Source organism: Staurois parvus, unplaced genomic scaffold (genome assembly GCF_062004578.1).
Source record: "Staurois parvus isolate SC_StPar_1 unplaced genomic scaffold, SC_StPar_1.0 ptg000155l, whole genome shotgun sequence".
Taxonomy (NCBI): domain Eukaryota; kingdom Metazoa; phylum Chordata; class Amphibia; order Anura; family Ranidae; genus Staurois; species Staurois parvus.
The window spans coordinates 23,946,870-23,974,508 of NW_028317951.1; the positions used below are offsets into that span (position 1 = coordinate 23,946,870).

A 27,639-nucleotide genomic window follows, 5' to 3' on the forward strand; every position below is an offset into this window, starting at 1 on the left:
TGAGGCGTTTGGAGAGCCTTAATACCATTTAACTTCATTATAGGCGTTTGTGGTGCGGTTTTAACGCTTGGCAACACCTATCATCTGCCTCAAAACCGCGCATAGGGCATTTTGGGAGCATTTGAGGAGCGTTGAAAACGCTTCCCAAATGTCTGTCAAACACTATAGGGGCATTTGGCAATTGTTAGAAATAAAGTCAAGTGTGAACACATCCTTTGGTGTACCAGAGAAATGGCAGAATTCGCCTGAGGGGCAAATGGTTATAAAGGAGGCAGGATGTCATATCTCGGTCTATAAGGCAACACAATTATTTTCAGAGCAGAAATTCCAATAGTGACAGTACATGGAATCTCTGCGGCCTCCATTTCCATGGAAAACAGGTTTTCCTGGGTTCTAGACGTGAAGTCACCAAGATGGAGGCGGGGACGGAAATGGGGTGACCGGTTTGCCTCTTGTAACCAGACCAGAGAGCTGTGCGTGAAACACACCTCCTGTTCTGATTGGCTGGGCGCAGATCAGGTTCCCAGGGGTCAAGACGCCGGCTAGGTGTGAGTTCAACTTGTGACCGTGGGCCGGGGCGGCGGAGGAAGGTAATGTGTGTAGTGGGAGCAGAGGCCGGGTCTCCTGTTCTGTATATAGGGAGGACAGTACAGGCGTTCCTGCATGTCAGAGGAGGAGAGCCGTGCTCCTGTCATATGTACTACATCATGGGCGGAGGACTTCCTGGCATTACTTGGAGCTGCAGAGAACATGAAACTGAAAGACTGATGCAGTGCAGTGAGGGCTGAGGTGTGGATGAACGCCTGCTATCTGACTAGGGGGTTCCAATGGGGTCCTGCATATCTGCCTTCCATCACAAGGCCACCAATCAGGAGGGGTATTCCTTCTTATTTTGGTTAGGAGGTGGAGCCGTGCGATTTATTCCATCAGGTTTTTGACCATTTGTACCTCCAGGACCGGTGATTTCTAGTACAGATATTTCCTAAGGCTGCTTTCACACTGATCCACTTCTGCATTAAAAAAAGCAAAGAAAACCGTGTATTCCTATGGAACTCTTCGCACTAATCCATTGCGGGTCCAGTGCGTTTTTAAATATCCTGCTTGCTGCATTTTTGGTGCGGTAAAAAAAAGCAACTCCCTGAAATAAATGGAAAATGCTGCTAAAACACCTGTGTTGCATCTTTTGTGCGTTTTTTTTTTTTTAGTCACTTCAATCGTGGTAAAAATACATATGCATTCTTGCCTTGGATCAATGTAAAAGTAGCCTAACACTCCGGTCACATCAAGTCTGGCTTACAGTGAAGTCGCGCCATTTCAAAGTTGGGGGGCATGCCGATTTCAGGTGCAATTTGCAAGACATCTGACACAGATATCTATGCAAATCGCACCAAAAGTAGTGCATGTACTACTTTAGAGATCTGCGTGGCTCCGACCAAGTCAGAACCGCACTGATATGACCGCTGTAATTGAGGTCACTAGGGTGCAATTTGGCATGCGATTTGCAATTCACATGACATGCAAATCACATGCCAAATTGCAACCAGGGTCTAAGGCTAGGTCACACTTGTACATGTGCACCTTGCAGGTAAAACGAACCAATCATATAAAAGGAATGCTGTTCCCATGAAAAACGTGAGGGAAGAAGTCCCTGTCCCTTTTTTAACCACTTGCCCTCCAGAGGATTTCCCCCCCCCCCTTCCTGACCAGGCTATTTTTTTTTTTGGCAATACGCTCTGCGTTACTTTAACTGACAATTGCACGGTCATGCAACGCTGCACTCAAATGAAATTTACATCTTCCTCCCCCCACAAATAGAGCTTTCTTTTGGTGGTATTTGATCGCCTGTGCAATTTTTTTTTTGTGCTATAAACAAAAAAAGGCCGACAATTTTGGGAAAACAGTTTTTTTTTACTTTTTGCTATTAAAAATGTCCAGTAAAAAAATTTAAAAAATCAAATTTCATCATAAATTTAGGCCAAAATGTATTTTGCTACATGTCTTTGCTAAAAAAAATCCCAATACGTTTAAATTAATTTTTTACGTGAAAGTTATAGCATTTACAAATGGTCGTGTATATATACTGGAATTTTTTTTTTTTTTTTTTCCCTAGTAATGGCGGCGATCTGCGACTTATATTGGGACTGCGGTGGGCATTCTTCCACTGGGGGGAACTGACTTGGTGTCACTGACATCCCCAGTGACCCCAATACAGTGGTCAGTGCTAATAAAAAGCACTGACATTGTACTAATGGCACTGGGCAGAAAGGGGTTAACATGAGGGGCGATCAAAGGGTTAACCGTGTGCTTTATACCGTAAGCACACTGCTTTATATGGCTCTGCTATGTAGAGAGGAGTGTGAAGTAGCTGTCAGTGTACTGGGCCAATCATAAGTGGCTGAGGCATTCCCTGCCCCACAGCTGCATGTATATACACTCCTTGTACATGTGGCTTAGCTGGGTTTGGACCATCCTTACTCTAAGAAGAGCTTTACTCTAAAAAAATAAAGAGTTCCTTCTTTTTAGGGTATAGATTCATGATGGAAGGGAGGCATATGGATACCCAATGGGAACTTTATTAAAACTGGAGCAGCTGTGCATGGCTGGCTACCAATAAATAAGGTTGTAAAGCTCAGACATGAAATATGAACAAAGCATATCCCTCTATAGTCTGTGCTTGTCTCAATTAAGAGCACTAAGTGTCATTTCTGTCTGCTGCTTTGTTCCTCTGCTTTCAGCACGAATCACTTTTGACAAGTTTTCCTGACACCAAGAGAAAAATGGTGACGGGGAGGGAGCTCCAGCATAAGCCTGTGTTTGCTGTATGAAGGGTGTGTGTTTCTTCCCTCCAATCAGCTCTCAGAGCTCTCCTCACTGTGCTCTGAAATGTGTAATTTCAGCTCTCCACCCCCTTTTTCTGAACTTTTCAGACAAGCTTTATAAATTCAGCACTTTGGTTGTAGAGGTGAGAATACTGCAGGTAAACAGGTACAACTTATGTAGGAGGATTTGTTTCATCTCTGTGTGTCACCTGAGGCCAGTCATTTCACTGGGTGTATGTAAGGGTTTACCACCACATTAAGGGCTTGTTCACACCATGGGGCAGAGATGTCAGTTTTTCTGGACGGGCACAGAAAAACAATTGTTCTCTATATGCCCTGTTCACACCTCAGCAATAGCACAATTTTCATATTTTTTTTCTGTGCAGAAATCTGCAACTTGTATAAAGCTTACTGAAAGACCCATGAAAACTGATGTGTCTGCAAGTGAAATCTGCACATCAGTTTCCATCAGTTTTTCTACACATATGGTGTGAATGAGGCCTAAAGTAGAAGTCCCAGATAGAAGTAATTAAGCGTAACTCCTTCACACTGACCATACACAAATATGGAGCCCCGCTGGACTGGGCTGTTTTTCGTGGGGCCACATACTTGCATACCTGTCTTTGTGCTGGTAGCACGCCGCACCGTGTGCTCCCAGCACAGAGACCAGGGTCTCACTTAAAGCCCTGGGTCCCATTCTAACTATCAGGACTCGGATTTCCCGAATCTGGGTCACCTGATTGCTGTGTTATCCTCTGATTGGCTGTCGCAGTGATCAGTCACTTTGAAGCCTTCCCCGTGTTTTCTGTCTCTGAACATAGGAGAGAGATACATTGTATGTCTCTGTCCTTTTCAGAGAGGAAAAAAAAGTGTGTGTAAAAAAAAAAAAAAAAAAAAAAACAAATAAAAAAAAAATATCTAAATCAAGGTTTGATCTAGGTTAGTGTTTGGGTCAGGGTCAGTATTTTTTTTTTTTTTTGTTCAGGATCTTTTCTTTACATTTTTAAATTAGCATCTGTGTCAGTTAGTGGCAGGATAACAAAAACAAAGTGCACATCATTGTTTCTGGGCCAAACAACAACTAAGGCTACTTTCACACTGATGAATTTTTTAAGCATTTTTGCATTAAAAAAAGTGCTTGAAAAGCTCAAGAAAAATGCTTCTCTGTGTTGTCTGTGTATGTTTTCACACTGGGGTGTTGCACTTCCATTGCTGTGTAAAAACACCTGCTTGCAGCATCTTTGGAGTATGTTTGTTTATTTAAAAAAAAAAAAATGCCCCAAAAACACCTCTTCCCATTGAAATCAATGGAAAAGCGCCTCAAATACACCTCTGAGAAGCATTTTTGGTGCAGTTTTTAAACACTCAGAAAGCATGGCAAAAGCACAGTAAAAACTCCTATGCGTTTTTGTGGCAGACCAGTAGCCTAACTCACGTGGTATCGCTGCGATCGTCAGCAGCAGGAGAAATTCCTTTTGGTTATTCTTTGGTGGTAGGTTATGGGTAGTAGCAAGAAATATACAGCTACATTTTGGGCCAGTTTTCCTTTGAAAATAAAAAAAATCCATTTACCACAAAATTAAAAGCCCAATTTGTCCTGAAAAATAACGAGGTATAATCCATCTGGATGTACAAAGTAGTTGTGATGATATGTACAGTTTTGCTAACACATGTCAAAGTTGCAAAATTGTGCTTAGGCGTTAGGATTTGTTTACGCTTAGGCGTGAAGGGGTTAAAATGCTCCCACCCACCTCCTAACTCCTACACTAACTACCCTGTAGAAGGAAGGATATAAGGCTATACTTACCTATTCTTAGGGTGCTCTGGTCAGCTCACATGATCTCCTCAGTGGCCGGCTTAAAGGGGTAGAGGGACAGCTAACAACATATGGAATGTCTGGGTAGTGACGTCACCCAAAGGCTTACATTGGGTAATCTGCTGTTGGCAGTCCCTCCTCTCCTCTGAATCCAGCTGCTGGGAGCTGATCATGTGCCCACACTAGAGCACCATGAGAAAAGGCAAGCATAATCATCTTCCTTCTACAGGGGAGTTAGAAGGGGGTGGGAGCAATTTTAAGCATAGGCCTCCAGTTTTCTGACAAGAAGCTTGTAAGGGCAAGAAAGCTGGAGGATGTGTCTGCAGGAGCCTGACATTGCACCAGTGATCCATTGATTGTGGGTACAATGCTTTGGAGGCTCTTTGGGGAAAAATAATAAATGCACTTTTTTTTCCTGCCAAAATATGTGCATTTGTTATTTTGTACCCCAAAGGTCAACTTAGTTTTTTATTATGGTCAAGCACTGCAAATATGTCAACCGATAGCATTCCCCTTTTGTTACCCTTCAGTGTTCACAATATCATTATTAGGCTTCTCTACTGATCTCGATTCCTGCCATCCACCATCACTGACTGTATAGCCAACTATGAAGGATGCCAATATCAATGAGAATCAAGTATTTATAAGTGTACAGGAACATTATAGCTCATTTTGCTTACAACTGAACTCCATGAATTCAGCCACTTTATATAATGTTCTGGATTACTAGGGGTTCAGTCCAACAAAGTGCATGCCACCTCATTTACTTATTCCAATAAACATGCAGGTGCAGCGCTACAGTATCAAGGTTATCACAATAATGTATAATGCACAAAATGATAAATAAAATTATTAGACAAGTCATAAGTGATAAAGTGCAAATAATCACAATAAATGCTAATAAAGTGACAATGGTGAGCACACAATGGTGCTAATGAATCGATCAATATTGCACAAGCATCCACAAATGAACAGTGAACACCCAAAATTGGTCTCAAATAAGTGCTCCAAGGTGATCATCCAGGTGGTGTGTTGTGAATGTGTTAAGATTACGCACTCACCAGATGCGCAATCAGAATAAGCATTTGTGTATATAATATCAGCCGAAGGTCCCTCCTAAGGGTATGCTCAGCCAGGTCTGGTCAGAAAACCTCACTTCCCCTGGGTCATCTGCTTCCACTCAGTTGTCCTCCGGAATGGGCTCTGTGATGGTATTGGCTCATATAGAACCAGAAAGAAGGATGCCCATAGTGTAGTATTCTTTAAAAGTGCTCATTTATTCAGGTTAACATAAGTATAAACACATATCACACTGACCATCTGAGAATCCAAAAAGATGGCTGCCGGACCTCCTCGTGTTCTCGGTGGCGTGACATCACTGTGTACGGCTCCTCCTTTTTGGAAGGTTATTTTTGGTTGCCTTTATTGGTGCAATAGCTGCTGGTGGTTTTAGCACTTGCTTTTCTTCTTTTAGATATTTTGTGGACTTATTGCTTTTTTTTTTTTTTGCAATTTTTATTTTTACTGAGTGCTGGAAGTACAACTGCCGTTATACATCTGTCACTCTGAAGCTGGACCTTCTGGTCTCAGCTCCAGAAGCTGCAGGGTCACATACAGCCGCTATACCTGCCCAATCACAAAGAACTCATTCACAAAATACAAAGTCTTCTGTGCATGGACAGTGGAGGAGAGGGGCGGGTATGAGAAGACCGTGCCCCTCTTGTCAGAGCCCCAGAATAGCTTTACTCCCAGCAGTCAGTAAAGATGTCATTTGTAAATAGGAGAGACGTCCATGAGGTGGCATGTATCTCACTGGGTTTAACTCCTAGTAAGCCAGCAGGTGTTACAAAATGGCTAAATTCCTGGAGTTCAATTTAAATCTATCTGCAATATTCAATTTGTATTCACCTTTTCATCAAGATGATACATGTGAACATTTGCAGCAGTATATGAATTGTCTGTGACAACCAAGTGATCCCTAGTTTGTATATGCCTGAGGGCCTGTGATTGGGATTTTGTGATTGTAATCTACTGCATAAGTAGCAATTATATGGAGGGTGTAGTCAATGGAAGGCATTTTCTAGCATGCTGGAAATAGTTTATGCATAGGAGAATAGTAATTCCCTCTAACGGTGCATGTAGCACCCAGCAAAGCATGGGGCAATTTTTTATACACACATTATCAGGGTTATATGTTTTCACTTTAGCAAATGGAAAGCTAGTTACTAGGAAAAATCGCACAAAAAAACATTTTTCAGGTGCTCACTTTGACGCCCAAAAAATGCAGCACTTTTTGCATATTTGTGCTCTCAATCTTCAAGTGACACGACACTAAGGTGTGAACAGGCACCATAGAATACAATATGAATTCACATTAGACATTGAAGTGCTCCTAGAAAATTATTTGAAACTACTCAGGAGTGAGCTGAGCCTAACATTTTAATGATTTTGCAGGACAGCCTTCATTTTATTGCATTTGCTACTGTCTGCTTTTTTATTTGCATGATAATTCTGCTATGCCTGCGTAGCAAAGTAAAATACTACTTTGCTTTACTGTATGTTTACCAGTTCTTCTGAAGCATTTCCCTGATCCAGTTACTGTGTAATGTCAAGCAGTAAGTTATGTACAAACACAGATATGTGGGAATGTTACCAGGAAGTAAGTGACACCACTTGTCTGTCCTTGCCAAGGACAACCACTTGTGGAATATGCTAGCTGGTAAACAAAATCAACTGATGTTTGTGGTACCAAAACACACTACTCTGAATTGTAGTTTATGCTTTGCTTTATTGCCATTGGATTTTTGCAGACTCATTAAGAATCTTGTGCAGTTGATGATATGAATTACGCTTACATGTAGTAAGAACGAAATCTGGAAACTGCTATGTGGGAGGAATGTCCACTTCACTGTTCATTCATGCAGACATAGGACACTGCGTAGTTCATGGCAGCGTTTCAGTGAAATAGAAGATTATTATTATACAGGATTTATATAGCACCAACAGTTTGCGCAGCGATTTACTAAATGAAGGTAGGCATAAAATAGTTACAATACAATTTGGTACAAGAGGAAACAGAGGGCCCTGCTCCTTAGAGCGTACAATCTAAGAGGAAGGGTTGAGTGATACAAAAGGTAATAGCTGTGGGGGGGGATGAGCTGATGGTGGAAATAAAAGGCAGTTTACTAGATAGAAGCAGGATAGACGTTTTTTAAAGAGGACTCTTTCAGGTATCATCTAAAGGTGGATTAGGAGATAGGTGTCCGTTTATGACTCAACAGATCTCAGCTATTCTCTGGTCATTCACAGTTTATGACACTCAGGAGATCATGTCAGCCCTTCTCTGGAGATCTGTGTTCTCCCTCCAGATTCTCCAGCCCAGAGCTGGAGAATCAGAGGGACCGAAAACTAAGCAGAGATAGTTTACCTCTGTTTAGTAAACTGATCTTTTACTATAATCTCGAGAGATTATAGTAAAATGAGCCATTTTTCAGAGTTTGTAGACCGTTTTCCAGCGTTTGGAGACCGTTCTCCCTTTGTTCGGAGAACTGCTTCATAAACTGCATTCACAGGAGAACTGTGTTCTCCGAGAATGCCGGAGAACTGAGCAGCGATCTATTACCGCTGGTTCACAAACGGACACCATAGTCGGACAGATTGAGGTAGGGAGTTCCATGGGATGGGAGAAGCTCGGGAGAAGTACTGGAGGCAAGCATGGGAGGAGGTTACGCGGGAACTAGAGATTAGAAGGTCTTGAGAGGATCGAAGAGAGCGGTTTGGTAGATATTTTGAGACCAGGGTGGTGATGTAGCTGGGGGCAGAGTTGTGCATGGCTTTGTAAGTTTTTGTTAGTATTTTGAATTTTATTTGTTGGGCGAGTGGAAGCCAGTGGAGGGATTGGCAGAGAGGGGTAGCAGACACTGAACGGTTGGTAAGGTGGATGAGCCTGGCAGCAGTATTCATGATGGAAAGCAGGATAAGCGAGCGCTAAGGACCAAAAGCAGCCAATGCAACAAAAGGTAACCAAAACAACCTCCAAGGTAATCAAAATCAGAAAAAGGTGCAGCGCTAAAAAGAAAATGATAAATCAATAAAATGCGATATTATATATATCTCTGTATAAATGTACAACTCACATATAAGTGATAAAGTGACAAAGTGCAGATATAATGCGAATAAATAAGTAAAAAGTTTACATCAAAGTGCTGATAGTGACAATGGTGAGCACTTGATGGTGCTAAATGTCTATCAGAATATATAATCAGATATATAATCGTAGGAAAGTTCATGAAATTGCTAATCATGAAGATCCATCAAATGATTTCAGGTAAGTGCTCCATATACTCAATAGTTATCCAGGTGAGGTGCCATGAATATGTTAAGATTATGCACTCACCAGATGCGTAATCATAATACGCATTTGTATATATGGTGTTGTCTGCCGGAGGTCCCTTTAAGGAAATGAGCAGCCTGGTCTGGTCAGAGAGCCAGACACAGCGAGTCCAGGGAGGTGGCGGCGGCGGCCAGAGAAGCGTTTCTGAGATTAGAATTCAAGGTTCTGGAGGACGGCTTGGAGTGCTGCAGACTACCCAGGGGAAGGGGATATATCTCTCTCTGACCAGACCAGGCTGCTCATTTCCTTAAAGGGACCTCCGACAGACAACACCATATATACAAATGCGTATTATGATTACACATCTGATGAGTGCGTAATCTTAACATATTAAGGGCACCTCACCTGGATAATTATTGAGCATACGGAGCACTTACCTGAGATTATTTGATGGATCTTCACGATTAGCAATTTTATGAACTTTCCTACGATTATATATCTGATTATATTTTCTGATAGACATTTAGCACCATCAAGTGCTCACCATTGTCACTCTAACAGCACTTTGATGTATAATTTTTACTTATTTATTCGCATTATATCTGCACTTTGTCACTTATATGTGAGTTGGATATATATATATATATATATATATATATATATATATATATATATATATATATATATATTCGCATTTTATTGATTTATCATTGGTTTTTAGCGCTGCACCTTTTTCTTATTTTGCGTATTCATGATGGACTGGAGGGGGCATAGCCTATATAAAGGTAAGCCAATGAGGAGCGAGTTGCAGTAGTCAAGGTGAGAGATAACCAAGGAGTGAATTTGGAGTTTTGGGGTATCATTGGTTAAAAAGGGGTGTATTCTGGAGATGTTGCAGAGGTTGAGGCTGCATGATTTTGACAGGAATTGTATATGGGCCTGAAAAGATCAGAATCCAAGGTTACCCCTGGCATGCAGGGATGGGTTGATAGTGGTGCTTTTGATCCTGACCGAGAAATCAAAAAAAAATTTGTAAATGCATTGAAAACCAATTAATCCGTTCCGGGGTTTAGAAAAAAAGTTAAAAAGTCTTATCTGTTCAAAACTCTTTATAAAGTGCACTTTAAAGGCACGGGGCCAGCACTAAATACTCTGTGTATACACAGAACATCTCACCAGTAATAAGCTTTTTTGACTTTAAAGCTCTAAAGGCTAGGAGTCCATCATATCTGGTGAGGATTGGGATATAGATTTCTTTTTGGACTTTCTTCTTTTGCACGGATTTCTTTTTTCTTTTATTGTATCACTTAATCACGGATTATTTCAGATTGTGGACTAATATATATATATATTTTTTTTTTTTTACGGCTTTGCTAATTTATAACTGAAGGAAAAACTTTTTCTTTTAGGTTTTAGATTAGAGTGGAGAGGGATTAAAACCCCTTTTGGGTTTTTATTGCTGTCTGTGTCCCCATTAGGAAGATTCACCCTCTCTATATGTTCTGTTGACCATTATCACAAAAGGTAAAAGAGAAAAAAAATCTGATTTTGAGTGGTCATAAAATAGGAATGGAGGGGAGATCTTTCATTGAGGATGCTGGTTCTGATGACCCTGGTGAGTACCAGGGATTTTCCTTACTTTGGAGGGATTTTGTCTCAATTCCTGTTTTGGCTGTGAGACAGGAAGTTAAAGGAAGATTCCTAAACTAGGTACAGATGGCAAAACCCCCTCAGAAAACTGACAGGAGTTATAAACCTTACCTTACTATATTTAAATGAAAAAAAAAAGTTTTTCCTTCAGTTCTACCCTAATTTTATTAATATTGTTGTTTTATATTTTTGTAGAAATAACCCTACTATTGTGTGCTTAATTAGCAGTCTATTTGTTTTCTGCACAGGAAAAGACATGGAAGAAACAAGTGTGTCCCCGTTAAAGCACTTTGTGCAGGCAAAGAAGGCCATTACATCTATTTTTGACCAGCTAGTGGGATATATCGGTGATGGAGTTACCTTTGTAGAAGGTAAGAGTGGGTACTTGTTCAAAAGCCCATGTATGGAATAACTTTCAAGCAATAATTTTATAAGAACATTTTAAACAAATTTAAAAGGACCAACCCCCCCCCCCCTCAAATAAATAATAATAATTATTGAAAAAAAATAAATATATATACACACACACACATTATATTGCCAAAATGTATTGGGTGTTCCAATCACCTCCATGGCCACAGGTGTATAGCAAGCACCTGAGCTTGCAAACTGCTTCTACAAACATTTGTGAAAGAATGGGTCACTCTCAGGAGCTCAGTGAATTCAAGCATGGTATCGTGATAAGTTGCCACCTGTGCAATAAGTCCATCCTTGAAATTTCTTGCTACTAAATATTCCACACTCAACTGTTAGTGGTATTATAACAAAGTGGAAGCAACTGGGAACAACAGCAACTCCGCCATGAAGTGGTAGGCCACGTAAAATGACAGAACGGGGTCAGCGCATGCTGAAGCACACGGTGCATATAAGTTGCCAGCTGTCTGCAGAGTCAATAGTTAAATACCTCCAAACTTCATGTGGCCTTCAGATTAGCATAACAACAGTGCATAGAGAACTTCATGGAATGGGTTTCCATGGCCGAGCAGCTGCATCCAAGCTTTACATCACCAAGTGCAATGCAAAGCGTTGGATGCAGTGCTGTAAAGCACGCCGCCATTGGACTCTAGAGCAGTGGAGACATGTTCTCTGGAGTGACGAATCATGCTTCTCTGTCTGGCAATCTGATGGATGTATCTGGGTTTGGCAGTTGCCAGAAGAACAGTACTTGCCTGACTGCATTGTGCCAAGTGTAAAGTTTGGTAGAGGGGGGATTATGGTGTGAGGTTGTTATTCAGGGGGTGGGCTTGGCCCCTTAGTTCCCATGAAGGGAACTCTTAAGACGTCAGCATACCAAGACATTTTGGACAATTTCATGCACCCAACTTTGTGGGAACAGTTTGGGGATGGCCCCTTCCTGTTCCAACATGACTGCACCCCAGTGCACAAAGCAAAGTCTATAAAGACATGGATGAGCGAGTTTGGGGTGGAAGAACTTGACTGGCCTGCACAGAGTCCTGACCTCAACCCGATAGAACACCTTTGGGATGAATTAGAGTGGAGACTGCGAGCCAGGCCTTCTTGTCCCTGACACCAGTGCCTGACCTCACAAATGCGCTTCTGGAAGAATGGTCAAACATTCCCATAGACACACTCCTAAACCTTGTGGACAGCCTTCCCAGAAGCGTTAAAGCTGTTATAGCTGCAAAGGGTGGGCCAACTCAATATTGAACCTTACGGACTAAGACTGGGATGCCATTAAAGATCATGTGTGTTTAAAGGTAGGCGTCCCAATACTTTTGGCAAGTATGTGTGTGATTTTTTTTTTTTTTTTTTTTTTTTCCTTCAGAATGTAGTCAGACTCCCTTCACTTTTTTCAATTTTGTTATGTTGCAGCCTGATACTACACTGGTTTAAATTCATTTTTTTCTCATTAATCTACACTTGGTACCACATAACAACAAAGCAAAAACAGAGTATTGGAAATGTCTGTGAATTTATTAAAAATAAAAACAAAAATATTAAAATTTCATAAGTATTCAAACCCTTTGCAACAGAACTTGAAATTTAGCTCAGGTGCCTCCCATTTCTCTTGATCGTTACTGAGATTATTTTAGACCTTGATTGGAGTTTACTGGTGGTAACTTAAATTGATTGAACATGATTTGGAAAGGCACAAACCTCTCTTTAAAAGGCCTCACAGCTGACATTGCATACTCTATCAGAGCAAAAGCCATGTCGAAGGAACTGCCTGCAGAGCTCAGAGACAGGATTATTGCAAGGCCCAGATCTGGGGAAGGCTACAAAAAATTTCTGCTGCACTGAAGGTTCCCAAGAGCACTGTGGTCTCCATAATTCTCAAATAGAAGTTATTTCGCACAACCAGGATTCTTCGAAGAGCTGGTCACCCAGCCAAACCGAGCAATCGGTGAATAAGGGCTTTAGTAAGAAAGGTGACCAAGAACCTGATGAGACTGAGATTCAGAGTTTCTGTGTGGAGATCGGACAAAGTTCCAGAAGGACAACCATAACTGCAGCCCTCCACCCATATGGGCTTTGACAGAGTGGCTAGACAGAAGCCTCTCCTCAGTGCAAAACATATGAAAGCCCGCTTGGAGTTTGCAAACATATGTGGTCTGTTTGTACCCTCATCTCAGTGATTGGCAGCTATTTGTTCCTCTATGATCTCATCCATATCCCCATCCATTTTGTCACCTAATAGAACATCTAAGCCCAAGAAAAACAAAAAGGAAACAAATGTAGCCACCACATCGAAGTACATTTTCTACAAGTACAAAAAAATTCCAGTTGATCCTACTGTGCTTGTAACTTCTGTGAATTGTGCATTGAACTGAAATCTCAAACAATGTCATCTGCCTTCCCTTGTATCTTCTGTAAACTACAAAACAACTTCCTTCTATGTAATGGAGATGAAGAGAGGGTAAGGTGTTTGTAGCCCAAATCATGAGAGCAGCCTAAAATACCAGTGCTACTCCTCCATAGATATATTACGTACAGTCAGCGTTGTCATCATTGGATAGGAAGTATTTTAATGGCCAAATCACCAAGTGAAAATAAGGGGGTTTGGAAGCCTGAAAAAAGAAAACTTGCTACACATGCATTCCTAGTGATTTCATATGTCCACATTTCTTTGTGTTCTTACAGACACCTCTCAGAATTTAGAATTAAAAAACATAACCAATGAATATGACCTCAAGGAAATTCAGAGTTTCAAGAAAAATCTGGCTGGCATTGGTGAGGTTTTGTCACGGAGGCACATGAAGGTAGCGTTCTTTGGCAGGTAAGCAGTAGCTTGTAATTGTTCTTTTGTAAATGTTGTCAGGACACGGGGAAATGCTCGACATTCAGCTTGCCTAACCACAATTGTGCTATGGTTAGTAGGATCCATGGAGAGCTCCTAAGCCATGCTTGCAGTTGGAGTATATCCTACTCTAGTAGCAGTGCCGCTCATTGTACCACAGTCGTTCCGCTGTGTGATTGCAGAAATAGCAGCATTACTGATACCTGACTGAGGACAGCTTTGGCAGACAGTGGAATACTTCTCAATGCCATGGTGTAATACCCACCATGGTGAATGAATTGAATTTCCTCCACCGTGATTTAATGTTTTTTCTGTAAAAATTAATTGTCCTGTTAAAATATACTGAGCTGTAAGTTCCAGCGCCATGTAATGGTAACAATAATGGTGCTTCTGATTACAAAACCTGCAGGAGGACTCCTTGGAATTAACAAGTATAAAAATATCATGATATTTTCTTTATATATATTTTAGGACAAGCAGTGGAAAAAGTACAGTGATAAACTCCATGTTGTGGGACAGGGTGTTGCCCAGTGGCATTGGACACACTACCAACTGCTTCCTGAGTGTGGAGGGAACAGATGGAGATAAGGCATATTTGATGACTGAAGGCTCTGAAGAAAAGAAAAGTGTTAAGGTATTTATTTTCTTCCGTAAACCTGTGACTAACCTGGGCTAATCATACTGAGCATATAATAAATGCGATAGCCGGGTTTACCTGCTGGCAAAACAAAAAGCTGTGTGTAGATCCAGAGATGAAAAGCAACTGAAGTTCTAGTTTATGCAAATCTCACTTTCTAGGGCAGTCATTGTAAATCGTGAACTGCTAAGAATGAATAGGAAGTGGTAGTGTGCAGGTTCAAGCTGTGCATTTACAGAAAAGCTGAGATATAACTTAACTTCTCTCGTTTCTTTGGTAGATGAGGTGAAAATCTACCCCAGTGAGATAAAGTCAACAAGCAAAACCCTGACGGGTTTTAACCCCTGCCTATTGTAACCAAAACTGACAAAAGAAAAAAAAATTATTCTCCAGATCTATTGACTGTAGAACATTTATGTATAGATATTAAAAAAAAAACAAAAAAAAAAAAACATTATAAATACTTTTTTTTTTCCCCTTTTGTCATAAGTGATCACATTTCCTCTATTCCTTGCTGCATAAGAGCTGGGGGAAAAGAAACCACAGTAGACTGATCTTCCCAGTGATAGGCTGTGTGTGCGTGTTATAGGCTGTGTGTGGCTGGGGTTGTCAGGACATGTCTGATTATTAGAGGAGAGCACACTGAGTTCCCAGCATAGCTAGAGAACTGACCACTCTGTGCTCTCCTGCTTAGTGTAGTCAGTTTTTAATAGGAAAGCAGGGGGACTGGCAGGAACACCAGGAATTTCAAACAAGGGAAGCAATACAAAGAGAACAGGATACTTTTTTAAACAAGTGCATGGTACAGCAGTCACATATCAGGAATATGAAATGCTGGGTTTACATATTCTTTAACCTGTTGGATACTTGATCATAAGAAATCAGAGTTGAGTCCGGAATGAGCCCTGCAACTAGTATTTTCAGAAGGAGATTAGCAATGGCATTATATTTATCTTTCAGGACAGATTTCTACTACAAATGTTCTGTCCACCTTTGTACTGCTCAGGCAACTGCTGTTCATTTCTTTAACATCTGTTTACATCCTGCTGCTCAGTCCAGTGTGGTTTTAAACAAATAGGCTGTGTTGTTTTTATGCATTAATATTCTGAATGGTTCAGGTCCATAGCAATTATACAAATTCATAATGACATGTATATATTCACATTTTTTTTGCGTGCTTTTAGCAGTGATTGTTTCTTTTATGTGCCTTGTGTCAGACACATAAGACAATACATAATTTTGGTTAATTCAAACTGAATAGTCCGCGGTACATAGTGTTTAGGGCAATATGTTGGTAATTGTTTTATGCTGTAGCTCCTTCTTTTTTTTTTCTTCTTTGCTATTTGTACAGTTTCAAACTGTTGTCGGAATGGGTGGTATAGAAGGTAGCAATTTACATGAAAAGTATCAGTATTAAGCACCCCAGAGTATCCAGAAATACGCTTTTTGCTCATAGACTCCAGGGTGGTCTTGGGGTGCCCAATGTAACAAAGTGTTATCAGGCGAGCCAGATTGCCCCACTGTCTATGCTGCACGCCTCTTCCGACATCCCCCTTTGGGTCCTGTTGGAACTACCTAATTGTGCCCCTATCGCAACGTCGACGCTTCTATGGCTTCCCCCTGCCCTGCGCCCTATGGCACTGAGTCCGATGTTACTTCATGGCTTACAAGTCTGGGACTCGGTACGTTACTCTGGTGGCCTGATGTCACCTTTTTTGCCTTTGCTCCCAATTATTAACAACCCTCTTTTCCCACCGGGTTTAGACCATCCGGAGGCGTTTTCTTGGTGGGTGACTAATGGTTTTTCGCAGGTGCGACACTTTTTGATTTCTCGGTCCTTTCCCGCCTGGAACTCTCTTCGGGAATCGCGGAATGTCCCCCCGGCGGAATTCTTTCGAAACCTTCAATTGCGACACTGGCTGCTCTTGCTGCGGGGCACTTCTGCTTTCCCGTACCAGAAATATGCCTTTGAACAGCTTTGCCAACAGCGCCCGGGCGCTCCGGGCCTTATATCCCTTCTTTATGCAGCTCTGAACAGACGCTCGTCGCATAATTCTCTTTCATATGTTGTTCAGTGGGAACGCAATCTGGGAGTGGCTGTGGATCCGGAGGACTGGAATAAGGCCTGGTCATTCATAGCTAAATGCTCATTTAATATGACCACACTGGAGGCAGCCTATAAGGTATTGTTTCGTTGGTATTGGGTTCCGGCTCGGTTGGCCCGGGCTAACCCTGCCTGTAGTGATCAATGTTTTCGGGGTTGTGGCCATCGTGGAGATGTATTGCATATCTGGTGGTCATGCCCGAGACTGTTTCGCTTTTGGTCTCGTGTGTTTGGCCTCCTTTTCACCTTGTTTCATCTCTCCATACACCGGGATGCCCGGTATGCCTTGCTTCATTGCCCCATACCGGGCTTCTTGGCTCACCAGCAGAAGTTGGCTTCTTATTTGTTTTTATTGGCCACTAGAACAATTGCTCAGGCCTGGAAGAGTCCGTTTGTCCCTATTCAGGGGGTGCGGGATCGTATGACTACTATGATGCTCAACGAACAGATGTTGAGTATCCGCAACGGCTCCCACCGTAAATTTTTGAAAATATGGGAGCCGTGGCTGCAATATGCCTTTCCCATGCTCCCCCTGGCTAGCCTGGGGATGTAATGGCGTTCGATACTGGTGCTCTTGGACCCCTGCTTTTTGCCCCCCCCCCTTTCTCTCTCTCTCTCTCTCTCTCTCTCTCTCGACTGGACAGCTGCCTTTAGTTGTTAGTCAGTTGCATTAATGTTTTGTACCTTATGTGCCATTGATAGCCCCAGCGTGGGCGTACCTTTTGCCCTGTTGGCGTTAGAGCACTGTTTTTCTTTTTATTTTGCACATTTTTTTTTCTTTTCTCTCTGTGCAATTGATAGCCCCTGCGTGGGCGTGTTTTATTGCCTCTGTTTTATAAAATGTTTAAAAATTAATAAAAACCATTGGAATATATAAAAAAAAAAAAGTATCAGTATGACTATTCATGTTTGTTTGAACAGGTACAGCTAACACATTGCTTTTTTTATGTTTTCAGTAGTAACATTTGATTCGGTGTGGCTATATATGTACTGTCATTTCCTATGTTAATACAGTGCTCCTATATTAGCTGTATATGATCTTTCTAGGCTGTCGTCCTATTTTTCTTTCCGTTTGTAAGGTTTTGTAGACATTGCTCTCCTGCCTTTGTTTTACTAACTTTTAAATAAAGATGTGTTTTTTATTTTTAAAATTAAGTACTAGAGATTTCAATCGCTTTGTAAAATATAAGCATTAGTGGTTCACCAAAGTTAAAATTCTGGACTAAATCTGAAAATTTGGGATGCATTTTGCCAAAAACCCAATCTGAAACTCGCAGTTTTTAAAAAAAAATAAATATATCTTTTTATGTATAATTGTATTCAACTTTTTAATAGAGAAGGGATTTCCTTTTCTTTTTTTTTTTTAAATCCTATTTACCTAGGTGGATGCAGCATCAGTCCCCCACTGGCTCTAAGAGTGTGAACTCGGCAATCACATGACCGCTGATCACTCAGTTTTCACAGGCGCTCTGAGCAGAGACCGGTGACTTTCAGTCACCGCTGTCTGCTCGGCTCCTCCCCCACTCCCCCACACTCACTGGAGTGCTGGGCTATGGAGGGGGATTAAGCAGCTGGCTCAGGCTCTTGGCAGCTCTCTGAGAGGTTGAGCCAGGTGCTGCTCCAGACTCTGGAAGGAATCCCAACTTTAAAGTCGGGATGTTTCCCCAGCCTGGACCGGCTTCAGCCCATTGTCACTGAAAATGGGTCACAGGAGTGCAGAACTAACTGCACTCCTGTGATCCACTGGAGCAGTACAGCCAAAAGAGCTTTGGCTGTACTTCTCCTTTTTAATATCATGAACTTAAATGAATATGAATTAAAACTTTTTTAATGAATATAAATTTATGCATTGAAGTCGATGGGGGGGTCGCAATTTGCATTGAAGTCGATGGGGGGATGTGATTTCGCACTAAAGACCATTATTATTATTGCCACTTTTTTTTTCAGCAGCAAAATGCCGATAACCCTATTTTCGGTCGATATATTGGTGCATCACTAATAGGCATCATAATAATTTTGGTTGTGATGTGTAAGTTTGAGGTGGTAGTAAGGCAGATGTGGCTGTTATCCGTTTACAGTGTCATTCCTGGGAACTAAAAAGAGATGACATTACCTGTGCTTTATAATTCATCCTGATCACCTATAGGAGACAGTGTAATAATTACATTCAGTTGAAGAGATGTTTGTGGGCATCTACTCTTAACAGTATTTTTACAATTTTATATAATAACATTTCTGTATGCAGACTGTGAATCAGCTGGCTCATGCCCTTCATATGGATAAGGATTTGGAAGTGGGATGCCTTGTGCATGTTTTCTGGCCAAAGACAAAGTGTGCCCTTCTGAGAGATGACCTGGTCCTGGTAGACAGGTATGTGCTGAAAATACTGCCGCGGAGCTAGTTTGGTTAAAGATGAGGTTGGTGCATTTTGAGCATAACAGAACAAAATACATTCAAAGCTCTATACATAATGGATTCTATGCTCAATGGATTTATTGAATGGTGTTCCTGTACATGATCAGTCTATAACCACTTTCCAGGGTATTGATTTCTATTGAAAACTATTTTGTTTATATAGGCCAAACAAATGATAATTCACTGCTTTTGCTTTCAGAATGTGCATAATGCTAGTAAAGGAAAGCCTAAATACCAGTCATCTGTTACAAGTATAGACACTTATGGTAGTATCAGATGCTGTTCTCTTTTACTCCTGTTGGCCCATTAGAAGGATAAGCCACACTGCTGCTTTTAAGTCTGGTCTCAGCATGTTTCTAATTTCTGATTTAGAGAATTCAGAGGTTCAGTTTAACAACTCTAAATTTTAATTTATAAAAAAATATTTACAGAAAAATATTACAGTACATAGTAAAATGGGATTAAAAGTGAAAGTGTATTTGGCAAAGTTTTCCTGGTCTTTAGTTCTGTAAAGTAGATCTAATTTAATCTATCAGTCTCTGGCTCTCGTAACTAACACTTAGCATTCCTTGATAGTTCAAAGGTACTCAAAAGCTGAAACATGTTACACCCTAAATATGAGTGTAACATTTTCCAAAGGTAGCCTTTAATGTCTGTTTCTCTGCTGGGGATGTTCACCCTCTCTATTAGTGCTGGAGACAGTTGTTACTGGAACAGAAATGATAAGAAATGTAAAATGTTAAAGTTCAGGAGGTGAGGGGAAATCTTCTTCCAGTGGATACTTGTTCAGGTGTCAAAGAGGGGGTTTCCCAGTTATGAGCTGATTTATTTAACAACGGTCATACCTTATGATATTAAAGTGATTTGTATGCATGTAGGAGAACAAACAAGCATTTTTATTTGTTGGTTTGGTCTTTCCAAAAGTGTTTAATTTTCATATATACTGTAAAGAAGGGAACAAAATGTAAAAATGTTTTTGCAGTATGACCACTGATTGTTTTAAAACGGCTAATTTAACTATACATATATAGTAATAGTTTTCATTCTGCAATTTGCATGTATCATGATGTTAAAATAAATTTCAAATACAATTTTAAACCCAAACAGTTCTCATACAAACAATATACTGGAGCTGGGGATAGCATTTACATTTTGAGGGCATAAGGTACACCAAGATCCCCTGGTTAAACATTATTATAGAAGGTATTTGGTACATCAGAGTTTAACCACTTCCTGATCATGCTATAGCCAAATGACAGCTACAGTGCAGTTGTCCAGTTCTGGGAGAGTGCCTGTAGATGCCCTCCCAGAACCATGGCCCCAGGGGTGTGCATCTTGCAAGCTTTGTGATCTCTGTGTCCTTTGAACACAGCTGATCACATATCATGGTAAAGGGCAAATAACAGTGGCCCTTTTACAATGTGATCATCTGTGTCCAATCACAGCTGATCACATTGTAAACAGACTTGCTGGTTATCGGCAGTCCTTTCCTCATGCGTTGTCACAACGTGAGGAGAGCCAGCAACCATCAATTCTGACGGGACATTTACACTGATTATCAGGGCACTGATAAGTGCAGCCCAATCAGTGCTGCCTATTAGTGCTGATCAGTGTAGCCTCATCAGCGCACTTCACTGAAGGAGAAAAATTACTTATTTGAAAATCTTTCATTTCTTAAGCAAACAATTAAAATAACAAAGTGGTAATTATATATGACCAAAAGAAAGCTCTATCTGTCTAATAAAAACCACGCAGTTGTCATTCAAAATGCTACAGTGATCAAAGCTGAAAAATGGCCTGGGCAAGAACAGGGTGAAAGTGCCCAGTATTGACGTGGTTAAAAGATTTCTATCTTTTATAAAGCTCAAATATAGTGTTTTCCAACTCAGCAGTGCAGCAGACTCAACAGTGCTGTCATTGGTAAGACCTATTCATATAGCAAAGTGCAGCGCTAAAACAATCACGAAAGTGCCCATTTATGTGACCCAATATAATATATAAATAAATAGTAATAAATGATAAAAGTTCATAAGGTGTCAATCTGTGCTTAACATGCCAACTGCAATAATGCTTCAGTGCTTGTGCTTGTAGGTGTAGTGAAATTGCGCACTCACCAGATGCGCAATGGAAATGCGCATATAAATATATAGTCAAAGGTCCTCTTAAGGAAACCAAGGTAAGCCGGGTACTGGATTATCCTCCCTCTAGGTGGCGGGCAGCACAGCAAATACTCCTGGGTTATACGACAATCCAATCAGCCAGAGGTCCCCTTTAAGGGATGGATGGGTGTTGCAGCCTGAGTTTACAGGGTCTCCCTTCTCTGGATACTGCTGCTTTTGCTGCCAGAACACCACAATGTTCAGTAGAAATCTTCTTCCAAGGTCCACAGGGAAACCAGCACTTCTCAGACTGTTGATCTCCTGGGTCCCCCGCAGCTCTCACTAGCTACTTCTTCTGAACTCCGCTCATTACAGAATCGTTCTCCCCCGGCCTCTCCATCCGCTGTCTTCCTCCCCCTCTCACTGCCAGGCAGTCACACCGCCAGAATTCTATCCATTGGTCATTGATGTAAGATGAGAGCAATGATGGAACTCACAGAATGGGCTGCAGTATCTTTGCCATGATGTGTACATGTTACTCTGTGTCTACCAATTCCAATAGCTTAAAAGAGGAACTAATTGTTCTTCTACAATGTATCGGTGTTCTGTGCTGTGGAGTGTGCAGGGTCCTGTGATGCTTAACAGAGTAAAAGTGTCAGTTTTACCTCTTACCCTACAGGCCCCAGCGAAAATGAAATGGGGTTTTAATTCAGAGTTCTATGGCCTTTCTAATAAATGCTGCCCTCTTGATGGCAATAGTCGAGATAATGATGTTTTCTGGATGATCAATAATTATTTTAGAAGAAATAGTTTTTATAGGATACCTAGCCAATGTCAGTAACATGTTTTGTTTTTTTTTGTACCTTGTGCAGTCCAGGAACAGATGTGACCACGGAACTTGACAGCTGGATTGATAAGTTCTGCTTGGATGCTGATGTTTTTGTCTTGGTGGCCAACTCTGAATCCACGCTTATGAACACGGTAACTTACTAGTAGTGGTGTGCTTTGTGTTTGTTTTTTGATAAAGCAAAACTTTAGATAAACTGCAAATTACACAGATGATGCTTGCCATTAGAGTGTAAGCCCTGTCAAGATTTGAGTGGTCATGTACTATAAATTTACGACTACATTAATTATAAAGCTTGACAGTCAGTTAATGGTTTTTCTTTCTCTTATTTTAGGAAAAACACTTTTTCCATAAAGTAAATGAAAAACTTTCTAAACCCAATATTTTTATTTTAAATAATCGATGGGATGCATCTGCATCAGAACCGGAGTACATGGAAGATGTAAGTACACCCTTGTTTCTCTTATCCACCTTGAAATTGAGAACATGCCTTTACTTTGATTAAAAATTTCCCCTACCTAATATAGACATATATTATATATTTAATTTCAGTAATTTCATGCTTGACCAAAGAAAATGTGTTGCTTTTTTAAATAAACCAGCTTGAACGGTTTGTTTGCTGCCTTCTGATTATAATATATTAAGAAATTATTTTTGAATGGCGGATTTGATCCATTACATCTCCATGTACAGGTACGAAAACAACATACTGAGAGGTGTCAGTCTTTCCTGGTGGATGAGCTCAAAGTTGTAAATAGTACTGAGGCACAAAACCGTATATTTTTTGTCTCTGCCAAAGAAGTTCTAAATGCCAGAATGCACAAAGCACAAGGAATGCCTGAGGCTGGTAGGTGAAACGCAAGTATTTGTTAAAAATGTCTTACTTTACGTTCTGTGTTGGCAAGAGTGTGAGACCTTATCAGAGAACAGCCATACTTAGGCCAGACTACTTGTTAGGGCAAGTGTTGTTTTCTGTATGGCTATACAGGCCCCTGAATCATTATGGCAGTGCCATCTGATCTTAGAAAAGGGGCTGAGACTTAAGACAGTCCTCAGCTCTCCTGGGCTAATGTTCCACTTGCAACAATCCTGTTTCTGGCAATAACTCAGTGGCAGGATCACTTTTGAGGACACACACAGGCAATGAAACACTCACCTGCTTGCATGTGTCACTCCCTGTCTGGCTGAATGAGTAAGGCGTTGCTTTCTTTCCATCCTGTTTGTTTCAAAGCATTTGAAATAGTGAGCAATAGACACCTCGCTACCAAACCTTTCTAGAGAGCGACACAGAATACTCTGTGATCAAGCCTGTATTGGGGGACATTTTTAGAGTGGAGAGGTCCAAGGCAGAGCTGTAGTGTGCTGTCTGGGTTTAATAAAGTTGAATGTGGCACGATGTCATCAACATGCGACTTCCTGCTTTCCTGTTGAGTTCATAGAAAGCAGGTAAGTTTCTCTCCGCATTTTGTAGCAATTCTGTTGCTGGCAGTTTCTTGCTTGTGAACGGGTTTGAAATTTGATGTTAACCTTAACAGCCTACTTGAGTGTGTGCAAAGAATTTAATTTTCTCTGGAGAATCTCTGTAACAGTAGCTTCATTAACATATATTAGCATCTATCATTTCATAAGTCTCCCTTTTATATTGTCCTTTCTGAACATTAAGACTCTCCCGCCCCCCAACCAAAGTGCTGGATTACATTTGACCCAAGAAAAGCCTCTGCTTGTTGATATTCACACAACATTTCATGTTGCATTCACAATGTTTTCTGTTGTTTAAAAGGTGGTGCTCTTGCCGAAGGATTTCAGACCAGGTTTCTGGAATTTCAGAGGTTCGAGAAGTTGTTTGAGGTACAGTGAGCTCTACCTGGTTATCGTAGACTTCAGCTAAGTGTATGGTGTTATCAGGCCAGAAGTGGACCTGCGCTTTATTTTAAACTCTTAAAAGTTGCCATAGAGCAAACGAGCCTTATCTGTGCTTTCCTGTGATGTAGTTTCACTGGGTCCTGGCTGCAAGGCTAAAACCTGCAAACAGCCATCCCCCATCCAATGAAAAGGTGCCCTTATGGTTGGTCACTGAGGTAGTGGCATTGCAGTGGACAGAGCTTGGCAATGAAGTTAGGGGAAGACTGGCCTTAGAAACAAATTAGGAGGGACACAGAAGAAACTTTATTGATAATATTGCTAATAGTGTTCACCTTGTGGTGTCTCCCCTGAGGCAGGATGTTTACTTTTGAAGGTCTAAAATAAATGACAGGTTCACTTTAAAATTGTATTCTTTTTACCCCCTCCCCCTGGGTGTGCCAGCTACAGTCCTTGACAAAAAGTTAACCAGCATCCTAACCAACATACATATGCTTTCGGAATTTGTTGTAGTGTAAAACAATATCCGATAAAGGGATTTCACATCTCCATTTTACACAGCTCTGTATCCCTCTTTCCATCTTGTTAGTGCTCCTGCCACAATCCCATCCTTTCTCACAACTCACATCCCTGTGCTTAGGGCTGGTTGCTCATGATGCAAGGCCTATGTAGATATACGTTCCATATCTGCAAGTATATGGTTCTTCTTGGGGCTGAATCAGCCATGTAGTTGGACATGGGAACAGAAGGTTTTCACTGTGCTTTTGTCATCTGTGTGCATCCAGAAGAAATGTAAATTGTAAAAGTATCCCTATCTTAACAAAATGAAGAGACACATACCTGGTAATCAGATTGCATTTTAATATTAAACTACAGTGATTTTTCTCATGCCACATTGAACGAATACAAAAATAGAGTTTGTAGACTGAAGAATATCTAGTCCAAACCAAAAAACAAACCACACTTTATGGGCTCAGCATAGAAGACCCATACATTTATAAAATACAGTAAATTAATACATATTTAAAATCATAGCAAAGGCATTTAAGTTGCTGGACTGGTGTGCTTGCTTTCATTTAAAAAAAATAACTTCACAAAGTTCTATTTGTGGCTAAAATGGTAGCATCATATAACACCATCGTAGTTTTATGAAGATTACAAAGCTTTCCATTAAAGGAAAAATGTGTGGGGTTACAATACTTCCAGCAGCCAGAACCACTTGGTCAGGTTGGCAATAGAGAAAATGTTGCTGAGACTAAAAATGCATTATTATGTTTTGTAAATGCTAAATTATTTGGAGCTGTGCTTGGTACTATAAATACAGACAAACAACATTTGGTAAACGCTAAGTGCTCACAGCAGTTCCCCCACAACTGTTTAATCCATGCATTCTAAAATATAAAGCTAGCCATACACTAGTTGAAAAATCTTTTGAATGAGTCTTCGAAACACGAACACATGGTCATGAGAGCACATTATATTGCCATCATGTAATGACCAAATTTTGAACGATAAATCGTTCAATAGTAATAAAATCAGTTTTTGTCTGTTTTTTGCTTCTGGGTCACATATGCGCAGTACCAAGAGTTTGATTTTTAATTGACAAGAAACAAATTTACCGTCTGTTCGGCAGCAGTTTTTTTTGCCAAAAAAGTTACTATTTTCGAATTGTGCCCATTAACTGGACAAAAAAACGAGCAAACAGTCCAAATGACAGATTTTTGAACAATTTTTCATCTAGTGCATGACTACCATAACAGCTGCCAACTCCCTGTTTTATTTCTAATTTTGACAATGGTCAGCGCTTTTTTTTTCTTTTTTTTTTTTTTTTTTTTTTTTTTTTTTTTACATTTGATCTTTAAGGTAACCGGGTAGTGCCACATTTCACAAATTCCCGCTTTAGTCACATGACCCATAGAATGGGTGACACACATGTAATGCCCTAGTTATAAAGAATGAGGGATTGTATTCATTTTGCAGCCTAAAAAGGTTAAATTAAAAGAAATTAACTTAAAGCTGATCTCGAGCTTAGTCCTTACAAGCTATTTAAAGTGGAACTTCACTCTCTGTCATCACTGACTATTTGTAATCCTTATCCTGCTAGCATTAGTAAATAAATAAGGAAGTATATCATATTTACTTGCTTTACACTTTTTTTTTTTATTTACATTTCTTTAGTTACGTTCCTGGTTATCATGTGTAGGCAAATGATGTCATAAATCCCTAGGAGTCTTCAGGAGAGGAGGGAGGGTTCTCAGTTCAGCCTATGCTTGACCTAAGAGCAGATGGATTCCAGGAAGTAAATGCTACATGAACCATCTGCCCTTAAATGCCAGGGGGTGTTTTTCAAAGTGATTTCTCAGCAAAATAAATCATGGAGACAGACTGATGGGGGAGTTTGCTTTGAATATTAAAAGTAAATGAAATAGAATTTTGGTTTGTGCTGATCAGGTGCAGTGCAGTTCCACTTAAATCTTCACTAAAACATGGAGATCAGTCTTAACACCCCCCCAATTGAATATTTTGGACAAAAACTCTGACAATCAAATTGAAAAGTCACCATTAAAAAAAAAAAACAGTGTTGAAAAGCCAAACGTTAAAATGGGCAAATGATTTCTAAATGACTAAAATGTTGAGAAAAAAAAAGTTATTGGACTATAAATTGGTCTTTGTACGTTGCTGGTAATTAAAATGTGTAATTTCATCCTTCCTGCTATAAAATGTAGTTTTCCTCCTATGTGAGACGTTTCTTAGCAATTAATGTAGACGTTCTCTGAACTAACCTGTGACTTTCCCTGCTGTGCAGTTACTAACCTCTTTCCTGTTTTAGTCCCGTCTGAATGTCTGCTCCTTTCTAATCTAGCTCCCACAGTGTGCGGTCACTTTCCAAGCTCTTGTTCGTCATTGCTGACCTCTAGATTCACTTCTTTGGGGAACAATAATTTTTGCTTTTTCTGTGCTTCTTCCTTTTTATGTCTTTTACTTTAACATTCCATTACATACTGTAAATTTAATTTTAAAAGTTACCCTGCATTAATCTAGATTTTGGCTTTATTTTAAAGAGATTTCCACTTTTAAAGTAAGCATGTGGCAAAGCAGGTAATATATACTAAGCACTTGGTGAAACAAGTTTACCTTCAGTGAAAACTGTCAGGCTCCATTCACACTACGGCATTTTCAAATCGCGAATGGAATCAGGCGATTTGAAAACTTTAAAAAAAGGTTTGAGAACCGATTTTGGGAGGCCCGTGATTTTGTTTGCGTGATCGCGACGCCTTTGTCATGTGGAAAACCACGCCGCTATTGCGCCAAAATACCCCCCCCCCGCGCGGTTTCAGGTGCCATTAAAATTAATAGCACCTGAACACGCGAATGCAAGTTTTCACATTTTGATAGCGGGTTTTCAAATCGCGGGCCGAATCACTCCGATTCTGCCCGCAATTTGAAACGCCCTAGTGTGAATGGAGCCTCAAAGATTTAGAGATGCAGTTAGCTGATAGCAAATACAAATATAAAAGCAGAAAAGGTTATTTTTGGGCACCTCACAATAGCTGATCTCTAGGGAATAATAAATAACCCTTGCAGTGGGCATCCCTACTCAGTGCAAGGGTTTAACACTGATTTTGGGTAGGGGGGAACAGAAAAAGCAACTATACTTGCCTTGTCCCTCATTTCCCTCTAAGACGTGAAGGGTGTGATAACTAGTAGTGTGAAGAACATTGTCTGAAATGGCTTTGCTGTAGGTGATGGTGGTATATAACATCCCATCCTTCTTTTTGTTCTATTGATCTGTATGTCAA

The 27,639-nt window shown here is 40.5% G+C and overlaps 1 protein-coding gene across 1 annotated transcript in view; it reads left to right on the plus strand.

Annotated features, from left to right (window-relative positions):
• The first annotated feature begins 471 nt into the window (after positions 1–471).
• Positions 472–27,639, plus strand: part of MFN1 (mitofusin 1) — a 48,677-nt gene continuing 21,509 nt past the window's right edge. Inside the window, exons 1-9 of the mRNA XM_089675544.1 lie at positions 472–590; positions 10,867–10,989; positions 13,721–13,856; positions 14,349–14,511; positions 18,864–18,988; positions 22,005–22,113; positions 22,314–22,421; positions 22,673–22,826; positions 23,760–23,827. Of these exons, the coding sequence (XP_089531670.1) occupies positions 10,875–10,989; positions 13,721–13,856; positions 14,349–14,511; positions 18,864–18,988; positions 22,005–22,113; positions 22,314–22,421; positions 22,673–22,826; positions 23,760–23,827 (978 nt within the window). The 5' untranslated portion in view covers positions 472–590; positions 10,867–10,874. The remainder of the gene's footprint in view (positions 591–10,866; positions 10,990–13,720; positions 13,857–14,348; positions 14,512–18,863; positions 18,989–22,004; positions 22,114–22,313; positions 22,422–22,672; positions 22,827–23,759; positions 23,828–27,639) is intronic.